Source organism: Oryx dammah, unplaced genomic scaffold (genome assembly GCF_014754425.2).
Source record: "Oryx dammah isolate SB20612 unplaced genomic scaffold, SCBI_Odam_1.1 HiC_scaffold_6, whole genome shotgun sequence".
Classification (NCBI taxonomy): Eukaryota; Metazoa; Chordata; class Mammalia; order Artiodactyla; family Bovidae; genus Oryx; species Oryx dammah.
In genome coordinates, this window is record NW_024070190.1 from 37,352,495 (window position 1) to 37,379,720 (window position 27,226).

Here is a 27,226-nt window from a genome sequence, read left to right on the forward strand (position 1 = left end):
TAATTCAAGTTTTCTCTATCATCTTATCTGATTGTCTCTCTGACTGGGTACCATGTACACATAAATTCACTCATCTGTCCATTCCTATCTAAATATTGATAGTATTTCTACAGTAGAATTTATACCTTTGCTACCTTTGTTGAATAACTTTTACTTAAAGGTCACATGTTCTCATCTTGTCAACATATTTTGCAGCTATGTAGACCATTTAGCAAATATAAAAGAGAATAAAATTCTCGGAAATGTTTCAGTAACACTCTAGCTTATGAATTACTATGCAAAAGCAGAAATGCTGTCTTGTCTTTCATTTTGCTTTTCAGTTTTTATTTTTGGTTATTAGATTAAAAACTATTTCAGTAACAACATTTTATTATTCTAGAAGTAATATGTTTTAAGGGCTTCCCTGGTGGCTCAGTCAGTAAAGAATCTGCCTGCAGTTCAGGAGACCTGAGTTCGATCCCTAGGTTGGGGAAATCCCGTGGAAAAAGGAATGGCAACCCACTCCAGTATTCTTTTCTGGAGAATTCCATGGACAGAGGAGGCTACAGTCTATGGGGTCACAAAGAGTTTCACATGACTGAGTGACTAGCATCAATATATTTTAAGACTATAAATATTAAGATATGTTAAATATGAAAAAAGTGAAAAATACTGATACCACTTTTATTTACCATTTTCACATTCACATATTTATTTTCCACTTTAAACACAAACATAAAAATATTATTTAAACAGTTTGATTGATATGGCATGTGAAATTTTAAATACTGAGCTTTTTCACTTTCTAAAAACATTTTCCTTTGAAAATATTATTTTTGAGACTATATAATGTCACATTATATAGCTATCTATCCTAATTTAATCTTTTCACTATTATAGGGCATTTATTTCCAAATTTTGCTGTTGTAAGTAATGCTGTAGTGAATATCTTTGCATATAAATTACTGTTTGTATTTCCATATCCTTATGAATATGTATTATATTAAAAGTGAAATTAAGTTATTGGGGATTTTTAAAAATCTGTTCTCATTGTATAGGAGAAAGAACACAAAGATTAAACACTGACCACAGATATTTATTGTGTTGTGATTAAGCTCTACTCCAGGAAATTCCTTACAGAAGATAACATAATGTAGGAGACTGTTTTTGGTAAAGTAATATATCTCTAAAACATGTATGCTGACTGATTCTTGTTTCCAAGTAGATCCATAGCTGTTAGCTACTATAGAAATTATTACTTTGGTCTAAAATCATTAGAACATTAAATTCTGAAAGTAATAGGACATATGTCCTGTTACAGATGTTTTTTAATGCCCATATAAATATTAATTACACAGGAGAGACAATGCAGAGCTATGAGTCCCAAGGAGTATTCTGATAGCAACTTTAGAAGAAAGGAATCATTGCATTTTAAATACTTCTTTAGATTTACCTAAAAATGAACTTTAAAAGCTTCTAATGTTACAATAAATTAAAGGAAATTATTTTTATCTACCTTTTCATGTCTGGAAATTTATGTACTATTTCTTCTATCCATGCTGAAGTAGAGGAGGGCATGGCAACCCACTCCAGCATTCTTGCATGGAGAATTCCATGGACAGAGGAGCTTGGCAGGCTATAGTCCATGGGGTCACAAAGAGTCAGACATGAGTGAAGTGACTTAGAATGCTGAAGTAATTAAGGTTGAAACATGAATATACTCTGCTAATGGGGAAAGCATATCAAAATCTACATGGGTTTGGTCTAAGTAATGGGACTCAATGAAAATAAAGTTGGTGCCTTAAAGGTACTTGTAGTCTCAGTGTTTACTCACTTTGATCTAATTCTTCGTTTTGATATTTTCACTTAATCTCTCATACATATTTAGTGCCCGGATCCATCGTGCAAACAGGACTTGTTGGCCTACCTGGAGCAGATTAAGTTCTACTCTCACCAGCTGAAGATCTGCAGTCAAGTTAAAGCTGAGATTCAAAACCTGGGGGGAGAGCTTATCATGTCAGCGGTGAGTAATGCGCCACACTTACACATCACATGTGGAAGATGCTTGAAACAGCAGCTACAACATACCTCACCCCCCCCAATTCTTATAGGGTCATGTAGGTTAGAAGAAATTCAACCGGAGTATATAAAATTTCATGAAAATGGAATAGCAAGAAATCATGTCAGATTTCTTAGAGAAATGTTAAGTTAGTACAGCTTCTCTTTATTTACTTCAAAGATTTTAGAATGAATCAGGTTCTGGAAGCCACTTGTGTAAGGATTGAACATTAATTTAGAGCATGGTATCCAGATATCAGAAAGTGTACAGATACAACTCTGAACTGAATTCTTTAATTTTTATAAAAAAATAAGTTCCTGTGGAATTGCAGATCCATGAAATAATTGCTTTCTCACTGTTAAGTAATATTCATTTTCCCATCAGTCATTTTTATATCATAGAAATTCAGGTCTTGAAACTGTTATCGCCATATGTAATTGTGACACTGGACCATGGTAGAACATAAATAGAGAAACTTTCACAGATTATTTGGTGACCCTGAGTTTCAAACTGCTCTAAAATGACCATGGTCGAAATAATGTCTACCTTTTCTACTCATCTTTTAATAACGGTAGATCATTTTTTTAGAGTGAGGATGGTAATAAAATAACATTTGAATCTATGTTTGATTCAGTTATCAGTGACTTTGAGGACATGGCCCAAGATTATAAATTTAAGTTAAAGCAAAACATCATAAACCTTCTAGGAACTTAAATTCATAAGGACAGATTTTTAAAAATTATAACAGCATAAATATAAATATGTACATCTACGAGCTCTCTAGCCTGACTTTGGACTTTCCCCCAGTGAGCTAACATTTTGTTTTTAAATGTTTATTTGGCTGTACCGGGTCTTAGTTGCAGCAGGTGGGATCTTTAGGTGTGGCATGCGAACTCAGCTGCGGCATGTGGGATCTAGTTCCTTGACCAGGAATCAAACCCAGACTCCCTGTATTGGGAGTTTGGAGTCTTAGCCACTGGACCACCAGGTAAGTTCCTAAACTAACATTAAAAAAAAAAAAAAAGAACATAGCTGCAAAAACAAAAGCAAAGGTAATTTTCTGGTGGTCCAGCGATGAGGACTTTGTGCTTTCAGTGCCCCAGGCCCAGGTTCAGTACCTAATCAAGGAACTAAAACTGGGCAAGTACAATGCCCCACTTGAAAAAAAGTTCATTAGGTTTATATTAGTGAATACCCAAACTGCAGTTTACCTTCAAATGTCTATGCAGCCTTTGTTCAGATGGACATGCTTAAATCTGTGATAAACTGTAGTCCAAAAATCAGAAGTGAATAATTTAGAAATTAAGTCTAAGTAATTATGAGAGATAAAAAATTAATTTCCTTGATATGCAAATTTTGCAAGAACAGTAACACCAACCAACAAAGCCTATGTTATATTGGTACTTTGTCACTTTTCAAAGGAAAATGCATTTTAAGTAGTCACTGCATGCTCAGTTGCTTCAGTCGTATCTGACTCTTTGTGACCCCATGGACTATAGTCCCTCAGGCTCCTCTGTCCATGGGATTCTCCAGTTAAGAATACTTAAGTGGGTTGCCATTTCTCACTGTCTGTCAACACAGAAATGTGTGCTTATAGATACATGCATGACTATATATATGTATGTATACAAACAGTGTGTGTATACATATATACACATAAAAATGTATCTTCATTTTGGATTACTAGGCACTCAGTCTTCATTTTCTCACTTAACATTATAGTACTTTAAATGTGTAAAAAATACATTTTAGACCCAAGCCTGTCTTCTGTTTACTTTGCTCAATTTCATACACTCACAATCATTCACAAAGTCTAAATACATATGAAATTTATTTTCCAATTATATATGTATTTCTTCATGTTGTCTAAAGCTAAGATTTCAAAAATGCTGACAGAAGTTCAGTTTATACATTATGTTAAAATGTATTACCATTAATTGTTCCTCCAAATATAATTTCCTCCAGATGTACAAATTGAGTTGGTATCCTTCCTGTTTGGTATGGTGATTCAAATTCATGAACTTTGTATATTTTACAGATAGATTAAGCATGAGTCATTTAGAATCATGATTTACAATTTAAAAGCTGAGTCATTATATAAAATGAGGAATAGCATTGCAAATGCAATTCTATTTTTTCTTCATTGCACCCAACATTTTCCATTAGAAAAAGTAAACCTGAAGAAAGGGAGCATGTCATGCACCTTTTTACATGTTTTACTGCCATCTGCTTGCAGGTAGGTTCTGGATAGCTTTTAAAATTCCTTTAATTTGTGTATGCCAAAGCCCAATTACTTTATTTTCTCAGTGACCCTGAGTTCCCATCTTGTCTTCTTTCTTCTTTAAATTGAGCAGTCCTAATCTAAGTCATTGTTTTCCTTTGATGTCTTTTGAAAAGTAATAAGCATGACTCCAAAGCAGGGAAAGCCATTAAAAATTACCGAAATTTGGTATTCAAAACTATACCCTTCAAAGTTTGCATTCCAAAATCAGGTTTATGAAGCATTACTCTTAACAAATATATTTGGTTAAAAAGTGTATTACTGGAGTATATAGAATACATTTCTAGAGTAAATAGTGTATTCTGGATCTGGACTATTACAGTTTAGGATAAAAAACGTAAGTTCATAACATAAAGAATTTTAAATCATTCTCATAATAGTCTATTTAATTAAATTTGTTTTCTAATGATTCTTATGTGTATTTCAAACATTTATCCTGAAGTTGCATGTTTCATTTCCAAGGACACCAAAGTGTAGTTTGTCCAAAGCCCCAGCAATGAATTGAGCATCTTCTCCGTACCAGGCATCTGAGAACATCGTGAGATGCAAAGATGAATATATATCATGCCTCCTTCAAGATGATCAAACATGTGCAAAATTAAAGTACATAGTGAAAGTGGCTGAGTCATGTCTGACTCTTTGTGACCCCCAAGGACTACAGTCCATGTAATTCTCTAGGCCAGAATACTGGAGTAGGTAGCCTTTCCCTTCCCCAGGGGCTCTTGCCAACCCAGGGATTGAACCCAGGTCTCCCACATTGTAAGCAGACTCTTTACCAGCTGAGCCACAATGGAAGCCCAAGAATACTGGAGTTGGAGTAGCCTATCACTTTTTCAGCCCATCTTCCAACCCAGGAATTGAACTGGGGTCTCTGGCATTGCAGGCAGATTCTTTACCAACTGAACTATCAGGGAATATAAGACACACCTAAATATACAAAGATGTAACACACCATAAGATGGTTAAATACACAAAAGCACCTGGTAAGAGGTGAAAGTGAAAGTGGTAAGAGGTGAAGGAATAATTAATTCCACTGATGTGGTGAGTGAACAAGAGACAGCTCCAAAAAGTGGTTCAACTCTAATCTGATCCTTCATTAATAGGTAAAAAGCAAAAGAAACAGGCAAAAAATAAACCAACTGTATATTTATGAGGAAAGGAGAGGACAGGGATTTGATTTAGATAGAACAGTTGAAGTATAAAGATAGAAATAGGGAAAGATGAGGTTTTATGTGGAAATAGCAAATAATCTAAACTGATTAGAAACAATTGTACTTGGTACTGTTGGCATATGTTATGAGGGATGGGAAATAGAAGAGGAGCTTTAAAAGAAACTGAGGCTGTTTCAGGATTACTAGTAGCATTTTAACTTTATGTGTAAGCAACTGAAAATAATTGAAAAATCTGAAGTTTGAGATGGATATAAACAAATACATGTATTATTTGAAGCTACCTTTTTTAAAAATAACCCCTAACCTTTTATTTTCTATTAAAGTATAGCTGATTTACAATATTATATTCATTTCAGGTATATAACATATTGGTTCAATGTTCTGTAGATTATACTCTATTTAAAGTTTTTATAGAGTAATGGTTATATTTCCATGTGCTGCAAAATAATTCTTGCATTTTTTCAACTGAAGCATAGTTGATTTATAATTTTGTACCTCATTGGCAAAGACTCTGATGCTGGGAGGGATTGGGGGCAGGAGGAGAAGGGGATGACAGAGGATGAGATGGCTAGATGGCATCACCGACTAGATGGACATGAGTTTGGGTGAACTCCGGGAGTTGGTGATGGACAGGGAGGCCTGGGGTGCTGCGATTTATGGGGTTGCAAAGAGTCAGACACGACTGAGCGACTGAACTAACTGACTGACTCTGTACAACTAAGTGACTCAATGAAATAGTGCTTCAATGAACATTGGGGTGCATGTGTTTTGAGTTTCAGTTTTGTCCAGGTATATGGCCAGTAATAGGATTACTGGATCATAAGGTACTTCTGTTTTCAGTTTTCTGAAGAACCGCCAGACTGTTTTCCATAGTGACTATACCAGTTTATATTCCCAACAATGTAGAAGGGTTTCCTTTTCTCCATATCCTCTCCAGCACTGGTATTTGTAGACTTCTTAATAAAGTGTCATTAAGCGTCATTCTAATAAGTGTCAGGTGGTACCTTGCAGTTTTGACTTGCATTTCTCTAATAATTAGTGACATTGAACACTTTTTCATGTGCCTACTGTCCATCTTTGTGTCTTCTTTGGAGAAATGTGTTGTAGGTCTTCTGCCCATTTTTTGATTAGGTTGTTTGTTTTTATGTTGTATGAGCTGTTTGTATATTTTGGAAATTAAACAATTTTGGTTTCATCATTAGCAGATATTTTCTCTCATTCCATAGGTTGTCTTTTTTATCATTTCCTTTGCTGTAAAAATTCTTGTATGTTTGATTAGGTCCCATTTGCTTATTTTTGGTTTTATTTCTATTACCCTGGGAAGCTTCTTGAATTTTATTAATTTTATACCCAGTAGTTTGTACCTCTTAATGCCTTACCCCCATCTTGCTCCTACCCCCTTCACTCTCCCAAGTGGTAACCTCTAGTTTGGTCTTTACAAGTCTATTTCTTTATGTTATATTTATTCTTTTTTTTAAAATTCCTACACATAAGTAATAGCATACAGTATTTGCCTTCTCTATCTGACTTATTTCACTGAGCATAATACCCTTCTTGGTCCATTCATGTTTTTGCAAATAACAGAATTTCATTATTTTGTACTGATGAGAACATTCCTGTGTGTGTGTGTGCTTGTGTGCGTGTGTATGCCACATCTTTATTCTGATAGGGTGGTGATAGATGGAAAGATGAAGAACTGGAAGATAGAAGATTATTCAGATTTTTAAAAAATACTTCAAGATCATTAACAGTGAGAACTTGAATTAAGGCAATATTAGTGAGAGTGGAGAAATTTTTTCCTTGCAAGAAAAAATTTGAGGCAGAAATTACTAGAATCAGTAATCTACTGAGTATCAAGGATGAAGTAGGAAGAATTAAGACTTGCCTCCAATCTTTTAAGATTTGGTCTATATATAGAAAAAAGAGCAGACCAGGAAGGGTAAGGCAGCTCATTCAGTCTTTAGTCATAAGTGACTTAGTCATAAGTGAGTAAGAGATATCAGAAGACAAAAGTCTAGGAGAAGTTGGGCATATGGCTCTTGAACTGAGGAGAGAGGTATGAAGGATAAATCAGTCAGTGGAAGTATGCTGAGTAAGACCAAACATAGCTGAGACAAAGATCCAGAAAGAATGTTTTTCCTCAATGTGTGATTCTGGTGTGCCCGTATCAGATACAGAGATTTGGTTGTGGCAGTTTAAAGGATTTGGGATTTTACTATCTCCATTAAAAAAAAACAAACAAAAAAATCAGAACAGGTGGTCCCAAATGTTAATTTCAGAGTCATCAGGGAATTGAGCACTTATGTCTTTCTACTTTATTATACTTGGCTTCTGGCTTTCATTTTTATCGAGATCAAAATATGCCTTCTCTAACTCTGGCATTTATATTCCAGACAATAAAAATGAAGAGAAACAGAAACAAACATTCCTTACATCTTTTTTTTTTTAAGTCTCTTCCAAATGCCTTCACTTATATATTATTGGCAAAACTTTAGTTATATGGCTATGTGGAACTGCAAAGGACACTGCAAATTGTAAAATTTGTTTGTTTCTGTGTGTTTTAATCTAGGCACATTGCTTCCTCGAACTAAATCAGAGTTTTGTTTCCATGCCAAGAGAACAGATACTGAGAAACAACTACCAATTCTATACCATACCCTGTGTGATGACCAAAAACACAGCAATATTTGTATGTTTTCTAATTACCTGTTTTTAATATAATCTTTCCTTTAAAGTCCATGAATGTTTTTCAATGCTTGATGATACAGTAGTCAATGTCTACGAACATAGATAATTCAAGTTAACTGAACCTTAAAGTGCATACTGGCTTTCACATTTATAAGATATCTTTTCTTTTCTAAAACAGATGCAATAAGATGAAAGCAAAACTTAGGCCATAGTGGACTGAATACTAAGTATGCAGTGAGATAGATAAGATGGTAACTTATACTAGGTTTTCCAGCAGTGTTTGAGCTAGTAATCAGATATACTACCTGATGTATGCTAGACATTTTTCTGCCAGAGCTGAGCTTCAGGACATTATGTGGATTATGGAAACTGATAGCTTCATTTTATCCTTCAGTCACATGAAAATGAAGCTAGTGTGGCTTTCCAATGGCTATCCTCTCTCACATAAAAAGGGGGAGTGTATAAAAGCTTAATTGAAAAAAAAATGATAGCAAAACACAATGAAACCATGTAATTAAATATATGGTTGCAGATCATTTTCTATAGCTTCTTTGACTTATTAATGTACTAATTAGGAATACATTATAAATATAACTCTAAGAAGATTAAAATGTACTTAGGTTACCTAAGGGCATTCCCATAAATCCTCCATCAGTTGTTTCTCTAGTGTCCTCAAGCATGGTGCCAAGTGGGGAAGCTGTTTTACTTTGTGAAAGGAGTCTTGCTATGAAGAAATAAATACCTTCATATCCTAGCACACATATACATATATATATGTATGTAAAATTCAAAAGGAAAAGTCTAATAATTAAAATGGTTTTAAATTCTTAAAATTACCCTTTCTCTAAGTGTTATGCTTCTAGGCTAGCAATTTGTTATATTACCTAGAACTGATTAATTACATAATTACCATGTTTTGTGCATTTCCCTTAATGTGTTTAATTGTGCTCTCTACCCAGAGGCAGGTGTGTCAAAGATACAGTTTTAAAAATTGGGTAAATAGTAAAACTAATCAGTCAGGGGGGAAAGGTCAGCAAGATGGAAAAATTTGCCAAACAGGAGCAATTTAACTTTAGCTGAAATCAAGGGACAGTGTGCATTCAACTAGGAATGGTAAGGAGAGCAACCATACATTTTTTGACCAAAAGAGCACTAGGGCCTACAGAACCCTGGCAATGAAGTACATTCAGAATCACTTAGTAGGTTAATGTGCTTACCATGTTAAGACATTAAGGGAATTAGTTAAGGAGCTTTCTGAACCCACTGCAGTCTTTGGTAGTCATAAAGAAAATTGGAAAAATGAAGAGATTTGGAAAACCAACTGAAGGATTTAGGGATTTTAAAAAAGGACTAGGAGATGTATGAAGTATAATGAGGAGAGATGAAAGAAATGAAGAAGCAGAGAGGTATAAGGAGAAAGGCAAGGAGAAAAAAGGAACAAGAAGGAAGACACTGCCAATAGATTTGGTAGTTTAGTCACTAAGTCTAAGACCTAAGGCAAAGCCTCCTAAGGTCTATTACTTCCATTTGCCTATCTAGCATTAAAAACAAACTGCAAACTCCCCAAATTCCTGAGAGTTAAATCTATTGGTGGGCTTCCCTCGTAGCTCAGTCAGTAAAGAATCTGTCTGCAATGCAGAAGACCTGGATTCAATTCCTGGGTCAGGAAGATCCCCTGGAGAAATAAATGGCAACCCACTCTAGTATTCTTACCTGGAGAATTCCATGGACAGAGGAGCCTGGCAGGCTATAGTCCATGGGGTCGCAAGAGTCAAACACATCTTAGTGACTAAACCACAACCATCAGTAACTCAAAGGCCCTTTTTTTTTTTCAATTTTCAGTCATATATATACAAATATATGTATCTATTTTTAAAAATTCTTTTCCCATTTAGGTTATTACAGAATATTAAGCCATATTCCCTGCATTATACAGTAGGTCCTTATTGGTTATCTATCTTAAATATACCAGTTTTACATGTCAAGGTCTTCCCCAGTAAGGAATTTGCCTACAATGCACAAGAAGCATGGGTTTGATCTCTGGGTTGGGATGATCCCCTGGAGGAGGGCATGACAACCCACTCCAATATTCTTGCCTGGAGAATCCCATGGATAGAGGAACCTGGTGGGCTTCAGTCCATGGGGTCACAAAGAGTCCAATATAACTGAGGCAACTTAGCACAGCGCAGTATAACCTGTCAATCCCAGACTCCCAAAAGAATATATTTTAAAAACTAAAAAGGATACGGGGTTGTTGTTTTCTCTTTCTTTTTCTTTTCCCCTTGCATTGTACTAACATGGACTATGAAATTCTCTTGGTGTTTAGCTGAGCTGATATTAGAAAGGTTAGATTTTCTTCATTGTATATTTCTTGGTTTGTGTATTCCAAATGCATCCAGAAATATGTAATAGCACTTGAAGGAACCTTAGAAATAATCTATTCATGTTATAAGTACCCAATTCAAATCAATTTTACAAACTGTGAAATAGGTCAAGAACTATCAATGACTTGTCTCAGTGCATGATGGTATCTAACAACAGAGTCAGGACTAGAATCTAACTTACATTCTTTTCTCCATCACTACCGAAAGTAAGCTCTTCAGCATCCCAGTGGGGTCAGTGCCAGAATGACAGGAGGTGGTCTTTGAATACTCAGTTGGGATAGTTGCTGTGGATGTCAAGAGATAAAGAATAATTTTAATTGAAAGATGTAGAAAACATTGACTAGAACAGAGTATTATTTATAAAAATAATAATTTAATGATCCCATATTCTTTAGAAAGCCTAATCAGAACACACTTTTCACGTTCACCTTTAACATGAGAAGCTAACAGGGGGCAACGGGAAAAGAAATAGAGTGGGGAAAGAAAGAAAAATATAAATGTGATGTGAGAGTCTTTATTGTTAAATTTACTTCTCATAATTATTTCCATGTTCTTACTGTATGTCAGATAGTTAGATATTGTTAAAAAGGAAAATATTTGAAGAATATAAAAGTTAATGGAAAAGACTATTTCTGATTTAGGGGAAAAAAATAGCTTGTTAATTGTTAACACTCCTTAGAGAAGTAGAGAAGGAATTCATTATTTCTCTTTTGTGCTAAACAACCTGAAACACAGAACTTCAAAGAGGTGGGAAGAGAGGACTTGAAAGTGCGCATGAGGGATTTGACAGCTCTAGGATGGCGCCAAATTCCCCATTAGACAAAGTGCAGCTGAAGGAAAAGAACAGAACTGGATGCAAACATCCTGATGTTCAGGTCATCCTGAGTTCATCTGCAAACCAGGGAGAAAAAAGTGCAGGAAAAAAAAAAAAGGTGGGAAGAATGGGGAGAAAAATTCAAGGAGCAAAAGATTCTAGGACAACAAAGTATTGGTGTCAAAACCCATAAAGGCATGGGCAGAAAGAGATAGACAAAGACAAAACTGAAAGAGATGTGAAAGAAAAAAAAAAAAGCAAAAACCATACAAGGCAGTGTGGATGGCATTTGTGGAAGTAGTCATTTAAGTCTGACTCATCTCATGCTGAATTTGTGCTTATTGTGGTAGATTATGAAGTAATAGTAGTTATATTCAGAAAATAAAAAGTTCCTGTGAGGATGTGTTTGTGTATACGTGTGCAAAATAAGTACAACCCCACAGTTTCCCCTTTTGATTACTAAAGTCTGAATAATATTAATACTAATAGTAAATCAATAATTGTTAGTGGTAAATATTACATATTGACATCTACGTTTCTGATTATTCTAGGATTTCTTTCTTTTTTTTTTTTTTTTTATTCTAGGATTTCTTGTTTGGCACTTTTGGCATTTGGGATTTGGGTCTGGATAATTATTTATTCTAGGATTTCCCTGGTGGCTCAGTGGTAAAGAATCTGCCTGCCACTGCAGAAGCCTCGAGTTCAATCACTGGGCTGGAAAGATCCCCTGGATAAGTGGCAACCCGCTGCAGTATTCTTGCCTGGAGAACCCCATGGAGAGAGGTGCCCAGCTGGCTACAGTCCATGGGGTTGCAAAAGAATAGGACATGACTAAGCAACTAAACTACAGCAATTATTTTTTCTGGGGGATTGTCCTGTGCGTTGTGAAATATTTAGCAGTATCCTGGCACTCTGCCCACTAGATGCCAGCACCCACCCACACCCCCTCAGTTGTGATAAGCAAAAATGTCTTCAGACACTGCCAAATGCAAAACTGTCTCTGGGTGAGGACTATTGGTCTATGGGAAAGTAAGAATTAAGAGAAAACTGATAGTGTTGCTACTGATGCCATTATTTCTGCTAGGATCCCCTTATGTGGCCATTTTCCCATCTTCCAGCTGCACAAGTGCTGGCTACTGACAGCTCACAGCTTCTCCCCTCTCTGGATAATTGTTCTCAGCCAAACAGGAATCACTCTGTCTGGGTGGTTATGTACCCCCATGCCTGCATGCCTAGAAGTCTAGAGCCAGTGACTGACTTGAGAAGAGGAAACAAAAGGCCAGGCTCCTCGTATCAAGGTGGAGTCAGTTTTGCTATGCAGTTTCACAGCTCACTATGCAGTCATGCCAAAGCAGGCCTCTGGTGGAGACTAGTCATGTTCTTATTTAGTTCCACCCTCACCCACCCTATTCCTCTTTCTTTCCTACCCTTTTCCTGAAAACAGACCTTCAGTAAACCAACTGCATAAATTCCTTTCAAGCTCTCTATAGGTACCTACTATGAAGACACATGATAACATCGCTGTGTCCTTTACTGTCACTTTCTTTAGAAAAAGAAAAGAGGTGATAAGAGAATTTGCTGAAGACACCACTCTTACTGACACATTTGTATATATTCTCTTATTCTCTCAACAATGCTAAAAGTAAACTTGCAAATGTCACATGGTTAGTAAGTGATGGGAGTGAAACTGTGCATCCAGCCTCAGGTTACAGAGCTATTTGTGTCCCTTTGCACTTGTAAATATAGAATATACATTTATTCTCACGTTGCTGCCCTGAAACAATATGGAAGTCAGTCAACAATCCAAAGTTCTCAAAGAATTCAGTTGGAAAGAAAATACAGACAAAAAAGAAAAAAAGGTTGATTTTAGGAAATGCTAATTCACAAATTCTATTTGTGAATCCTCATGCTTGAACTGGACATGGAACAACAGACTGGTTCCAAATAGGAAAAGGAGTACGTTAAGGCTGTATATTGTCACCCTGCTTATTTAACTTCTATGCAGAGTACATCATGAGAAACGCTGGACTGGAAGAAACACAAGCTGGAATCAAGTTTGCCGGGAGAAATATCAATAACCTCAGATATGCAGATGACACCACCCTTATGGCAGAAAGTGAAGAGGAACTAAAAAGCCTCTTGATGAAAGTGAAAGAGGAGAGTGAAAAAGTTGGCTTCAGTTCAGTTCAGTTCAGTCACTCAGTCGTGTCCGACTCTTTGCGACTCCATGAATCGCAGCAAGTCAGGCCTCCCTGTCCATCACCAACTCCTGGAGTTCACTCAGATTCACGTCCATTGAGTCAGTGATGCCATCCAGCCATCTCATCCTCTGTCATCCCCTTCTCCTCCTGCCTCCAATCCCTCCCAGCATCAGAGTCTTTGCCAATGAGTCAACTTTTTGCATGAGGTGGCCAAAGTACTGGAGTTTCAGCTTTAGCATCATTCCTTCCAAAGAAATCCCAGGGCTCATCTCCTTCAGAATGGACTGGTTGGATCTCCTTGCAGTCCAAGGGACTCTCAAGAATCTTCTCCAACACCACAGCTAAAAGCATCAAAAACTCAACATTCAGAAAACGAAGATCATGGCATCCGGTCCCATTACTTCATGGGAAATAGATGGGGAAACAGTGGAAACAGTGCCAGACTTTATTTTTTTGGGCTCCAAAATCACTGCAGATGGTGATTGCAGCCATGAAATTAAAAGATGCTTACTCCTTGGAAGAAAAGTTATGACCAACCTAGACAGCATATTCAAAAGCAGAGACATTACTTTGCCAACTAAGGTCGTCTAGTCAAGGCTATGGTTTTTCCTGTGGTCGTGTGTGGATGTTAGAGTTGGGCTGTGAAGAAGGCTGAGCGCCAAAGAATTAATGCTTTTGAACTGTGGTGTTGGAGAACTCTTGAGAGTCCCTTGGACTGCAAGGAGATCCAACCAGTCCATTCCGAAGGAGATCAGCCCTGGGATTTCTTTGGAAGGAATGATGCTAAAGCTGAAACTCCAGTACTTTGGCCACCTCATGAGAAGAGTTGACTCATTGGAAAAGACTCTGATGCTGGGAGGGATTGGGGGCAGGAGGAGAAGGGGACGACCAAGGATGAGATGGCTGGATGGCATCACCGACTCAATGGACATGAATCTGAGTGAACTCCAGGAGTTGGTGATGGACAGGGAGGCCTGGTGTGCTACAATTCATGGGGTTGCAAAGAGTCGGACATGAGATGACTGAACTATGAACTATGCTTCTGAAAAACCTTACTTGTTTCATAAATCAAGAAATATATAAGAATTAGATGCTAAAACTTAGACCATAAAGAATATTTTTTAAGAAAACAACAAAAAAGTGTATTACCAAGCTTCTGAGGAAATGGCTCTAGCTGAGTATATTAAACTGGAAATAAATAAGTAACTATATAATATAGTTTGCATTGCTTGATGATAAGCAACATAGAAATTTCTTCAGAGAGAGGAAAAAAGGCTATCAGGCTTTAAATTTTAAAAAGAAATTTATTGTGCTTGTTCACTATTTGAGTAACAATTGATAATACAATAAATGATGTCCTAACCTGCTGATGCTGCTGCTGCTAAGTCACTTCAGTCGTGTCCGACTCTGTGCGACCCCAGAGACGGCAGCCCACTAGGCTCCTCTGTCCCTAGGATTCTCCAGGCAAGAACATTGCAGTGGGTTGCCATTTCCTTCTCCAATGCATGAAAGTGAAAAGTGAAAGTGAAGTCACTCAGTTGTGCCCGACTCCTAGCGACCCTATGGACTGCAGCCCACCAGGCTCCTCCGTCCATGGGATTTTCCAGGCAAGAGTACTGGAGTGGGTTGCTATTGCCTTCTCCCATGTCCTGAACTAGGGATTCATAAAAGACAGATGTTCAAATAGACATTTCTTACATTGACCCTCAAAAACCTTAAACATTAAACTTCAATTTAGTCAAAGCTTTTCTGTAGGGATTTATGAAAATATGATCTAGAAATGCTGCTTTCTAATGAGGTGGCTGATGACAAAAATAATGCTCTATCAACCCAAGGACAACAAGTGCATTAATTATCTCTTTACAATATTAAATGGTGCAGGAAAGGCTTTGGTCAAGCCCTGAGTCATAGGCAATTCATCACCAAATTTATGCAAAGGCTCTGTGGTTTTTCCAGAAGGACACATATTGTTCAGATCTCACTCATACACTGCAAACATTGAACTATGTTTATGTATGTGTGTGTACACACATGCATGTTCACATGTATGGTATTGCTAATGACAAAACTGGCATCCCTTTGTGAATGTTTTAGATTTACTTATGTTTGCAAGCACCCGTAGAATATAAATTCATGCCCCTTTTGCCCAAAAATAAATCATTTTTTTAAAGTCTTGCCTCAGGTTCTGCATCACAGAGCACAGAAAAGAATATCTGTAATTGAAAAATAGAAACTTAATGCTTTTCTAGTCAACTGCACTGAGTCAACTTAAGTTACATTCTCCTGTCATAACAAACACTTCCCGATTCTCAGTGACTGAAAGTGAAGTTTTCACTTTGTTCTCACATTTAAGTTCGATTCAAGTTATTAGAGAGCTTTTATTTACATAGTTACTCAGAACAAGGGTTTATGTACTTTCTCAAATCTCACTGTGAAGCCTCCAACATCTCTATACCAGGAAAGAAAAGGCTAGAAATGTTACTCAGTGGCTGATAAATACTTCCAGGAGGAAAATAAATTACTCTGTAAGGTCTTTAGATCGTACCTGGCATAAATTATATATATATATATATATATAGCAGGTGCTCATTAAATATTAACTGGTGGTAGTAGCAGCAGCAGCAGTAGTAGCAGTAATCATAGTATTAGCTAATATAGTTTTCATGATGTGATATTATTCATCTAATTGTTATAAATGTTTATTTCAAATTACTTTTAAGGAGAAGTCTAGGAAAATATTCTCCTTTTAGTGAGATAATTCCTCTGCATATCATAAGACTGCTTATTGCTCATCCATTTTTTCAGCAGTGGCACTTGATAAGGGCTTTGAAGAAAAATAATTATCTTTGCTTCTGAGCCAGGGTTAGTTTGATCTATCCATGGCTGATGAATAACAGAAAAATTGTACAATATAAGTCTTGGGCTGTCCCTAACTGTATTCAGCATAAGGTAAACAGTCTTCAGATAGATACTTGGACTTGTTGCTAATGCAAATGGAGATGTTTAACCCTTAGAATGAAGAAAGACAGGGCATAGAAATATGTTTATTCAACATTAGAGTATTTATGCAAATGTCATAATTCAGAAATATTCAATTGCCTCACAGAGTAGAATTTCAGTTCAGTTCAGTTCAGTCACTCAGTCGTGTCTGACTCTTTGTGACCCCAGGAATTGCAGCATTCCAGGCCTCCCTGCCCATCACCAACTCCCGGAGTTCACTCAAACTCACGTCCATCGAGTCTGTGATGCCACCCAGCCATCTCATCCTGTCGTCCCCTTCTCCTCCTGCCCCCAATCCCTCCCAGCATCAGAGTCTTTTCCAATGAGTCAACACTTCACATGAGGTGGCCAAAGTACTGGAGTTTCAGCTTTAGCATCATTCCTTCCAAAGAAATCCCAGGGCTGATCTCCTTCAGAATGGACTGATTGGATCTCCTTGCAGTCCAAGGGGCTCTCAAGAGTCTTCTCCAACACCACAGTTCAAAAGCATCAACTCTTTGGTGCTCAGCTTTCTTCACAGTCCAACTCTCTCATCCATACATGACTATGGGAAAAACCATAGCCTCAACTAGACGGACCTTTGTTGAACTTAAGCCACCCAAAAATTCTGGGGAATCATTTTGGCAAAACTCTGATAGCATAGGATTTAAAGGTGTAGAGCAGGGGACAACAGGTCAATATGTTATAGAAATGCTTAAGAACAGCACTAAATTAATAAACAAATACTTGTTTTAAGCAATAAATGACTAATATTGGTAGTAAAGAAAACACTCTGATTTGCATAGTCTGAAGGACTTCATATGCTGATTCTCAAGCACATATATGTAATATCAATAGCAATTTTCCCAGGAGAGCAACACTGAATGGGAAACTGATCAGAGTCAAGGTCTCTATTTTAAACTTTGAGCAGATGGGGAACTTTTTTAGGACAACGTTCTTATTCTTCTGTGCTAATTATAAGAAGAATAATGATAATATCAACACTAATTAACATTTATTAAGCTCTCAATAATGACCAGATATTTTAAATTCCCTTACATAAATTAATTATTTTATATACAAGCAATGCTCTAAGGACAGTTCCACTGTTACCTTCATTTTAGAAATGAGAAACTAAGAAACTAATTAAACTTCTCTATCTCCATCCTCTGATTTAGGAGGGGCTCTGCCACCCCCTGTGTCCAGTGATGATGGTAGCTTTCAGGTCTCAGAGCTAAAAATTAGAATCCTTCATCTGTCTGCCTGTTTAAACACATGCTATACCATATTTCCAACACTGTATTCTGAAATAGCTAACAATGAGGACACTAGAATCATCCTCATGGTCTTGTGTGTGTGTGTGTGCTTAGTTGCTTAGTCGTGTCCAACTTTTGGCAACTCCATGGCCTGTAGCCCACCAGGCTCCTCTGTCCATGGGGTTTTAAGGTGAGAATACTGGAGCAGATAGCCATTCCCTTCTCCAGGGGATCTTCCTGACCCAGGAATCAAACTTGCATGTCTTATATCTCCTTCATTGGCAGTGGATTCTTTACCGCTAGCGCTACCTGGGAAGCCCCCATGGTCCTTTATACACTCTCCTTTCTGGAGTGGAATTTGAAGCACAGCACTTTTAGAACTCAAAGTATTACACCTCTCCTTCACTAGCTCTTCATCAAGTTCTTTGAAGGCAAGAGCATTTTCCTAAGACATTTCTGCACAGAGCCAGTCACTAAAGTAAAATTAAAACTCATATGCTGAGCATGTGTTGGTGCCAGACTTTACTTAAATGGTCGCTCTAATGATAATACTTATGGCCACAACAGCATCCAATCATTTTTCACAAAAGAGCCAACAGTAGCCTTTGAACTTATGTTCACTGCTATGTTCCTGTCTTCCCTATGTCTCACTATATATATCTGCTGGTTGTTAGGATACCTTTTTGACCTTTACTTGGTCTCTTTTGAGTTTTAAGCAATTACTGAAGTCTATGAAACAAACCTCCCCTTAGTACTATTTGATTTAATTAGACCTCTCATTTGAGCTCTTGCTGAGTCAATATTTAGTTCCTTGTCTGTATCCCTGGGACAACCTGAAACGTTCCATACGCTGACTAAATGACTCATTCTGCGCGGACATATGAGCCGATTACCTTAGTTTGCATTCTCTCTCCCTGTGAAATTTCAAGGGATGCCAGCTGCTACAAAACTCCTTCACTTTGCCTTCCACCTTAATTGTGCTCCTCCATGGTTTACCTGGCAATTCCTTTTTCTGGATGATGAATTAGAAACGAACAGAAGGAAGAACAGTCCTCAGCATTATCTCACTAATTTTGTTTGTAGAGCTATTTCTCTAATGTAGCATTTTCAAATAGGTCCATTATACATCTGCTTCTCCACCTGAGAGCACCCGCCATACCAGGTGCAATGCCATCCATACCATACTTTTGCCTAATAGCATCAAGTGCCTGGGAGTGAGCTGAAAAAAATGGGAAAGTGATGAACCAAGTTTCAGAATAACCACAGTTTGTTTATACTTCACAGTGTGTGTGTGGTCAGTCACTTCAGTCCTGTCAGATTCTTTGCGACCCTGTGGACTGTAGCCCTCCCGGCTGCTCTGTCCATGGGATTCTCCAGGCAAGAATATTGCAGTGGGCTGCCATGCCCTCCTCCAGGGGATCTTCCTGACCCAGGGATTGAACTCATGTCTCTTGTGTATCCTTCACTGACAGACAGCTTCTATATCCCTGGGACAACTAGCACCACCAGGACCACCTGGGAAGCCCCGTGATTTAGAGGGGTCAGTGTAAATATTTGCATCGTGGTCTATGTTAAGAAAAGTGATCTAAAAGCTGAGAAAGATGGTCTGTTAATTCAACAAGAGGACTTAAGAATCTGCTCTGGTCTACCTTACAGATTTAAAGGGCTTCTCAAGTAAAAAGGGTTTTGTTTTACCCATTATCTCTGGGAACATACACCCAGGGGTTTTACCTAAATATGAAAATTCATATATATGTACACATATATGAAAGTTAGCTTTTTTTAAAAAAGATAAATGTATGCTTGATTTTCCAATTTAAAGTTTAGATATGATAATATAAGAATAGCTAACTTGCCTAATAACCTGTAAGCTACTATGTCTAATATACATCATCATTTTTAGTTATTATCTGCCTAGCTTGTATGTTGTGTCATCTCCACTTGGTGTCTATGTCTCATAGAAGTTTAATAATTTGTTCCAGTTCACACACTTATTGTAAGATAAAGCCACAGGGAGAACTCAGGCCTTTCTGATTCTAACATTCACACATATACCTTCTAAAGAGGTTCTTGTTCTTTAAAGAGATTGAATCAGAAATTAGGGACCTATTCATGATGCCTAAGCCTTCCAGGAACCCTATATTGCTCACATCTGTGGACCCTTAGGCCTATGGAAATAGAAATGCTGATGAGAGGTCCACTTTGACACCCTACCATTTACCTTGGTAGCCGCATGCAGCAAATGGGTTTGATGCAAAGTCACCTGGAGATTATTTTCCTATGTCATTTCAGAATATGGTATTGTTTCTCATTAGAATATCCCATCAGTAACAGTGGAGAGTATTTGCACAGTTGCAATTTGTATAGATCTCTGTTCAAAACTATCACCTTAGCATCTAGAACACAATGTCTATTTAAAAATAACATTATTATTACCAATAGCAGCAATGACAATAGTTAACTTTTAGAGGGGCCTGCTATATGCCAGAGAGTGTTTTAAGGTCCTTAAATGAGTTATTTTATTTAATCTTTAAAATAATTTAATTAGATCTCTGATATTATTGTTACAACTTTGCAAGTTACGGGGCTTCCCTCATAGCTCAGTCAATAAAGAATCTATCTGCAATGCAGGAGACCTGGGTTTGATTCCTGGGTTGGGAAGATTCCCCTGGGGAAGGAAATGGCAACCCACTCCAGTATTCTTGCTGGGAGAATCCCACGGACAGAGGAGCCTGGCAGGCTACAGTCCATGGGGTCGCAAGAGTCAAGCACGACTTAGTGACTAAACCAGTAAATTAAAACTTGACGCAAAAAATAAGTATCTGGCCCCCCAAGATGACACACTTAGTTTGTGGTAGAACCAAAGTTCAAATCTAGGCCTTTTGACACCAAAGCTTGCACACCTAACCATTATATTTCACTATATTTCAAATCTAAATATTAAGTAAATGAATAATGTATTTTAGCTTGGTGATACAAAATTCCTCTGTTCTAAATATCTTTTAATTTCTAATGCTCTCTTTCTCCCTATAAGAAGTTTTGATAGAAAGACATAGTGCTAAGTAGAAGGGAAAGAAACAATAGACATACATTTGTAGGGATGTGTCTCACAGTTTTAACTCTTCCAGCAGTGGCACTCTCCTTGCTATCATCCCCAAGCTCTTATGCATCTGAAGCTGTTCTCCACACCACCAGGGAGCCTGTCCTCCATCCTGCTCTGCAGTTTATTTGAATGATTTTAAGGTCAGCTTCCTTTCATGAAAGCTGAACAGATGAGTAGAGTGTTATTCTCTGAAATCTAGGTAAAATCTATTCCTTTGACACTTTTGTAGATTCACCTATGTCAACTGTGTGTGTGTGTTTTCTTCTGATTGTCTAAATAGACAGTAAAATAAACTTAACAGGTAATGGGGGATCTGGGGCAAGAATTTATATGAGATGAATATTCCATGTTAAAATGGAGTGATCCAGAAACACGTAAGTCATAAAAAAGAGTGGAAATTTTCCAAAATGTGATTTGTACGCATTTAACTTCTCCCCATTATTGCAAAACATCAACATCTTTAGAACATCTCAGGATTGTGCTTTTGACTAGCTGTAACCAGGCAGAGCAAACCACAATTGTATTTGAGAGGTAAACATTAGAATCAATTTAATAAAGATATTAAATCCAAATTGGAAAGTGATGATTAAGTTATTTAAATACCAGGGAAGCTCTTTAATAATACTTAGCATATAACAAGTGCTGCATACTGTGCATTTAAACTGTATAAATTTTGAATAGATTTGTGATCTTGGAAGAGGTAATAAATCTTTTTGTTTTTTTTCAATCACTAAGTTGTGTCCAACTCTTTGTAGCCCCATGGACTGCAGCAAGTCAAGCTACTCTGTTTTCCACTATGGAGTTTGCTCAAATTTATTTCCCTTGAGTCAGTGATGCTATCTAACCATCTTATCCTCTGCTGCCCCCTTCTCCTTTTGCCTTGAGTCTTTCCCATCAGGGTCTTTTCCAATAAGTTGGCTCCGCATATCAGGTGGCCAAAGTATTAGACCTTCAGCTTCATTACCAATTCTTCCAATGAGTATTCAAGGTTGAGTTCTTTTAGGATTGACGGGTTTGATCTTACAGTCTAAGGGACTCTCAAGAGTCTTCTCCAGCACCACAATTCAAAGGCATCAATACTTTGGCACTCAACCTTTTTTCATAGTCCAACTCTCAACATCTATGCATGACTACTGGAAAAATCATAACTTTGAATATAAGGACCTTCATCGGCAAAATGATATCTCTGCTTTTGAATAGGTTGTCCAAGTTTGTCATAGCTTTCCTTCCAAGGAGCAAGCATCTTTTAATGTCATGGCTACCGTCACTATCCAGAGTTATTTTGAGGTCAAGAAAATAAAATATGTCACTGCTTCCTTTTTTTCCCCATCTGATGGTTGCCATGTGATGGGACCAGATGCCATGATCTTCGTTTTTTTGAATGCTGAGTTTTAAGCCAGCTTTTTCACTCTCCTCTTTCACCCTCATCAAGAGGCTCTTCAGTTCCTCTTCCTTTTCTGCCATTAGAGAATATCATCTGCATATCTGAGACTGTTGATATTTCTCCTAGCAATCTTGATTCCAGCTTATAATTCATCCACCCCAGCATCCTGCATGATGTACTCTGCATAGAAGTTAAATAAGCAGGGTGACAATATACAGCCTTGTCATACTTCTTTCCCAATTTTAAACCAGTCAGTTATTCCATATCCGATGCTGGCTGTTGCTTCTTGACCCACATACAGGGATCTCAGTAGACCAGTAAAGTAGTCTGGTACTCCCATTTCATTAAGAATTTTCCACAGTTTGTTGTGATAAATGTTTCTCTCTCTCTCTCTTTTTTTTTTTGTCTAATGTAAAATGGGAGTTTGAATCTCACATATCCCACTGAGGGTTTTTTTTGGTTCATCTGTAGAAATAAATGTGACAATGGGTGTAATATTTTTGTTGTAATGAATGAGTAAATACTGATTATTGTCTTGAGATTCATGATAACCATAAATTACATACTTTATATATATCATGGGGCTTCCCTGGTAGCTCAGTTGGTAAAGAATCTGCTTGCAATGTGGGAGATCCCTGTTTGATTCCTGGGTCAGGAAGATCCACTGGAGAAGGGAAAGGCTACCCACTCCAGTGTTCTTGGGCTTCTCTTGCAGCTCAGCTAATAAAGAATCTGCCTGCAATGCAGAAGACCTGGGTTTGATACCTGGGTTGGGAAGATCCCCTGGAGAAGGGAAAGGCTACCCACACCAGTTTCATTCTGGCCTGGAGAATTCTATGGACTGTATAGTTCATGAGGTTGCAGAGTTGGACATGACTGAATGACTTTCACTTTCATGTATAACATGAGTTAAACAAGTTTAATAGTCTGAGAAAGCATACTACCACCATGTGTAATATTAATTTTGTTTTGAAAAACATCCCAAGATTTACAAGTTGGTTTATGAATAAGCTATCATCCCGAAATTTGATTGGGAATCTGTGAATGTCAGTATTTTGCCAGGTATAAGACTAGAAGACTAAAAGCCTTAAGTCATATAGATTTTGTTATAATAAAGGGATAGAACTTATGAATCTAAATTCTATTTTGTGCTAAAAACCCACTTGTATATAAGCAAGGTCTGTAAGTAAAATAAATCCACAGATTTTCTAAATAAATATTTCTGTAGTCTTCCTTTGCCCCAAGTCTCATCTAACCTCTTTTGCTAGGTTAGCAAAATCCATGGTACCATAATGTATATTGGTCATAAATATATAAAAACACAGTAAAATAATATATTTTGCTAGCTATCTGATATGGTAGGGTGAGGACAAGAGCTGTAATTGGCCATACTGTTATTATTAATGTTTTAGATTAATATGAGGCTAGATATCATCATATTTTCCCTCTCAATAACTAGCTGCCAGGTTCCCTATTATTATGAAATAATATTGAATAGAACTTTTACAATGTCTTTTGATTTAGAAATGCAAAGAATAAGTGTATTCCTTGCTTAGTATTGCAGTCTATCTGGATTTTTACAACATACTGATTATTTAAAGTCCTTCTTTCAGAGTCAGAAATGCTTTTTATGCATTACAGGAAACATTGAGTTCCATCAAACTGAAATTGAATTACAAATTAAAAGTGGTTGTCTTGTTTTTTGCTTGGACTATGCTTTTACTTATTAACTTTATCAGTTAGTAGGTACACACATGTGTTATTTAATCAACAGAAACCTGTTGCCCAATTCACATTGGCTTATTTTTCCATGAGCAATACACAATTCCCTAATGGATATTTCATGTTGCTTGCCTTTATTAAGATGAAAGATTTGGTGTTCAAATTGCTTTTACCCTGAACACCACCATATCATGTTTTGTTGCAATGTTACTAAAGCAGAACAGATCAATTAAGTTATCCAGTTTATGAAATAATTACACTCCAGCACATTCTTGCTTGTTTATATTAACAAAATTACACTACAATAATAGTTTGAGAATCTAACATATATGCAAATAGATGGTGTTTTGTTAACTGATTTGTTCATTTGAGATTTAGAAGGGATACACAAGGGATGCGAGCATTAGAGGGTGAATTCCACTTGGCTAGGGTGTAGTTTCTAGTAGGTTATAAGGAGTGGTAAAATATCAGTAGAGTATAGAGTATGTTCCAAGTATCTCTACTAAATCGGGAATGGTGTGTGTGATGTCTTAGTGTGCTAGAACTGCCACAACAAAATAACATGAATGAGGTGGCTTAAACAACAAACCAGTTCTCACAGTTCTTGAGACTGGAGTGTCCTAGTCAAAGTTCCAGGTGGTTTGGTTGCTGATAAGAGTTCTCTTCCTAGCTTGCAGATAGTGGCCATCTTGCAATGTCCTCACATGGTAGAGAGAGAAAGAGAGAGAGCAAGGGAGAGTGAGATTTCTTCTCCTTCGTATAAAGATACTAATCCTATTTAACTGGAGCTCCATCCTTATGAATATTTATTTTTTTTAATTTTAGCTTTATCGAGATGTAATGAAAAATTATTACATATTAAAAGTGTACATTGTAATGATTTATTCTACATGTCCATTGTAAAAGAATTTCACTCCATCTAGTTAATTAATCTATTCCCACACAATTGTTATTGTCTGGTGAAAGCATTTACAGTTTACTCTCTTAGCAAATTTCAATTATATGATATAGTGTTACTAACTATAGTCACTGCCTTTTATATTATATCCTTGGTTTGTGTGTGGTAAGTTGCTTCAGTCATATCCAACTCTTTGTGATCCTATGAACTGCACCCTCCTTAGACTAAACTTATTTCTCTTATACCTGAAAACTTGTACACTTTTATCAGCCTCTCCTTATTTCCTCTACCTGCCAGCCCCTGGAAACCACTTTTATACTCTTTGTTTCTATGAAGTTGATTTTTTTTTTTTTTTAGATTCTAAATATAAGCAATGCTGCTGCTGCTGCTAAGTCGCTTCAGTCGTGTCGTGTATGCGACCCCATAGACGGCAGCCCACCAGGCTCCCCCGTCCCCGGGATTCTCCAGGCAAGAACACTGGAGTAGGGTGCCATTGCCTTCCTCATATTTCTCTTTTTTCTGTCTGGTTTATTTCACATAGCATAGTACCTTCAAGGTTCATACATGTTAATATAAATGGCAGGATTTCCTTCTTTCTCATGGCTGAATAATATCCATTGTGTACATACTACTACTACATTCATCCATCGATAGATGTCCACTGAAAAAAAATATGCACAACCTAAAAGTTAAGAGTTATGTTTTATTCAGTGGTAATTTTTAGGACTTCAAGTGTGGGAAGCAGTGTCTCATCTCAAGTATCCCTGCTCTGAGGAGGTGAGAGTGGGGAGCCCCAGAATACATAGGAATTTTGCAACAAAAGGCAGGTAGTCTGAACATCAGAAGGTTAACTGTTTATCAAAGAAAACCAGATATACCGAGTTAATAAATTTAGTGCTTTTCCATGTATGGGAAGAACCAAAGACTCTGGGCTCACTGAAATCATTCCCTTGATAAACTACTTTTCTACTCTTTTTTTCTATGAATTTGACAATTTCTTTATTTTTTAAGATTCTAAATATAAGTGATACCATGCAGTTGTTCTTTTTTTTATCTGACTTATTTTACTTAGCATAATACTTTCAAGGTTCATTCCTGTGGTCATAAATGTCAGAATTTCCTTCTTTCTCATGGCTGACTAGTATTCCATTGTATTACTATATATATATATATTTTTTTCTTTTTTCTATATCTTGGCTATTATGAATAATACTGCAAAGAACATGAGGGATCAGACATGTCTTCAATATCCTGTTTTAATTTCCTTTGGATATATACTCAGAAGTTGGATTTCTTGATCATACAGTAATTATTTGAGTTTTAAAAAACTTCCATAACTGTTTTCCATAGTGGCTGAACTAATTGAAATTTCCATCAGTTCCCAAGGTTTCCCTTTCTTTCTTTTCTTTCAAATAATTGCTATTTCTTGTCCTTTTGATAATAACCACTCTAAGAGTTGAGGAATCATATTTCATTGTGGTTTTGATTTGCATTCCCCTGAGGATTAGTGATGTTGACTACCTTTTCATGTACCTGTTGGTCATTTTTATGCCTTCACTGGCAAAATATATGTTCAGTATTCCTGTCAATTTTTTATTGTATTGTTTTGCTTTTTTGCTATTAACTTGCTTATGTATTTTATATGGTAACCCCTTATCTGATATGATTTACAAATATTTTTGCCTATTGTATATATTGACTTTTCATATTTTGATGATTTCTTTTAAGGTACTGAAGCTTGCCTTTTAGACAGATGTAGTCTCATTTGCTTTTACTGCCTTAGCTTTTATTGACAAATCAAAAAAAACAAAAAACAAAAAAAGTGCCAAAACTAACATCAAGGACTTTACCCTTCTTATTTTCTTCAATGAGTGTATAATTTCAGGGTCTTATGTTCAAGTATTCATCCATTTTGAGTTAATTTTTGTGGATGGTGTAGGATGGTAGTCTAGTTTCATTTTTTTGCATGTGGCTGTCTAGTTTTCCCAAAACCGTTTTTGTTTCTTTCTTAACCATGCCTCACAGCTTTTGGGATCTTATTTCCCCAGTCAGGTATCGAACCCTGGTCCCTGAGAGTGAGAGCACCATGTCCTAATCACTGGATTGCTAGGAAATTGCAGAGACTATAATGTTCTGTTTGTCTGTGCTGGTCTTGATTGCTACGTGGGCATTTCTCTAGTTGTGGTGAGCAGATGCTACTCTCAAGCTGCTTGAGAGTGTGGGCTTCTCTTTGCAGCAGCTTCTGTTACTGCAGAGCACAGTCTTTAGGGAATGCGGGCTTCAATAGTTGGGGTACACAGGCTCAG

At 36.9% G+C, this 27,226-nt stretch overlaps 1 protein-coding gene across 2 annotated transcripts in view; it reads left to right on the top strand.

Annotated features, from left to right (window-relative positions):
- Positions 1-27,226, top strand: part of CTNNA3 (catenin alpha 3) — a 1,846,273-nt gene that overhangs the window by 1,768,004 nt on the left and 51,043 nt on the right. For both annotated transcript variants that reach the window (XM_040242231.1, XM_040242230.1), the window contains exon 17: positions 1,868-2,002. In XM_040242231.1, the coding sequence (XP_040098165.1) occupies positions 1,868-2,002 (135 nt within the window). The remainder of the gene's footprint in view (positions 1-1,867; positions 2,003-27,226) is intronic.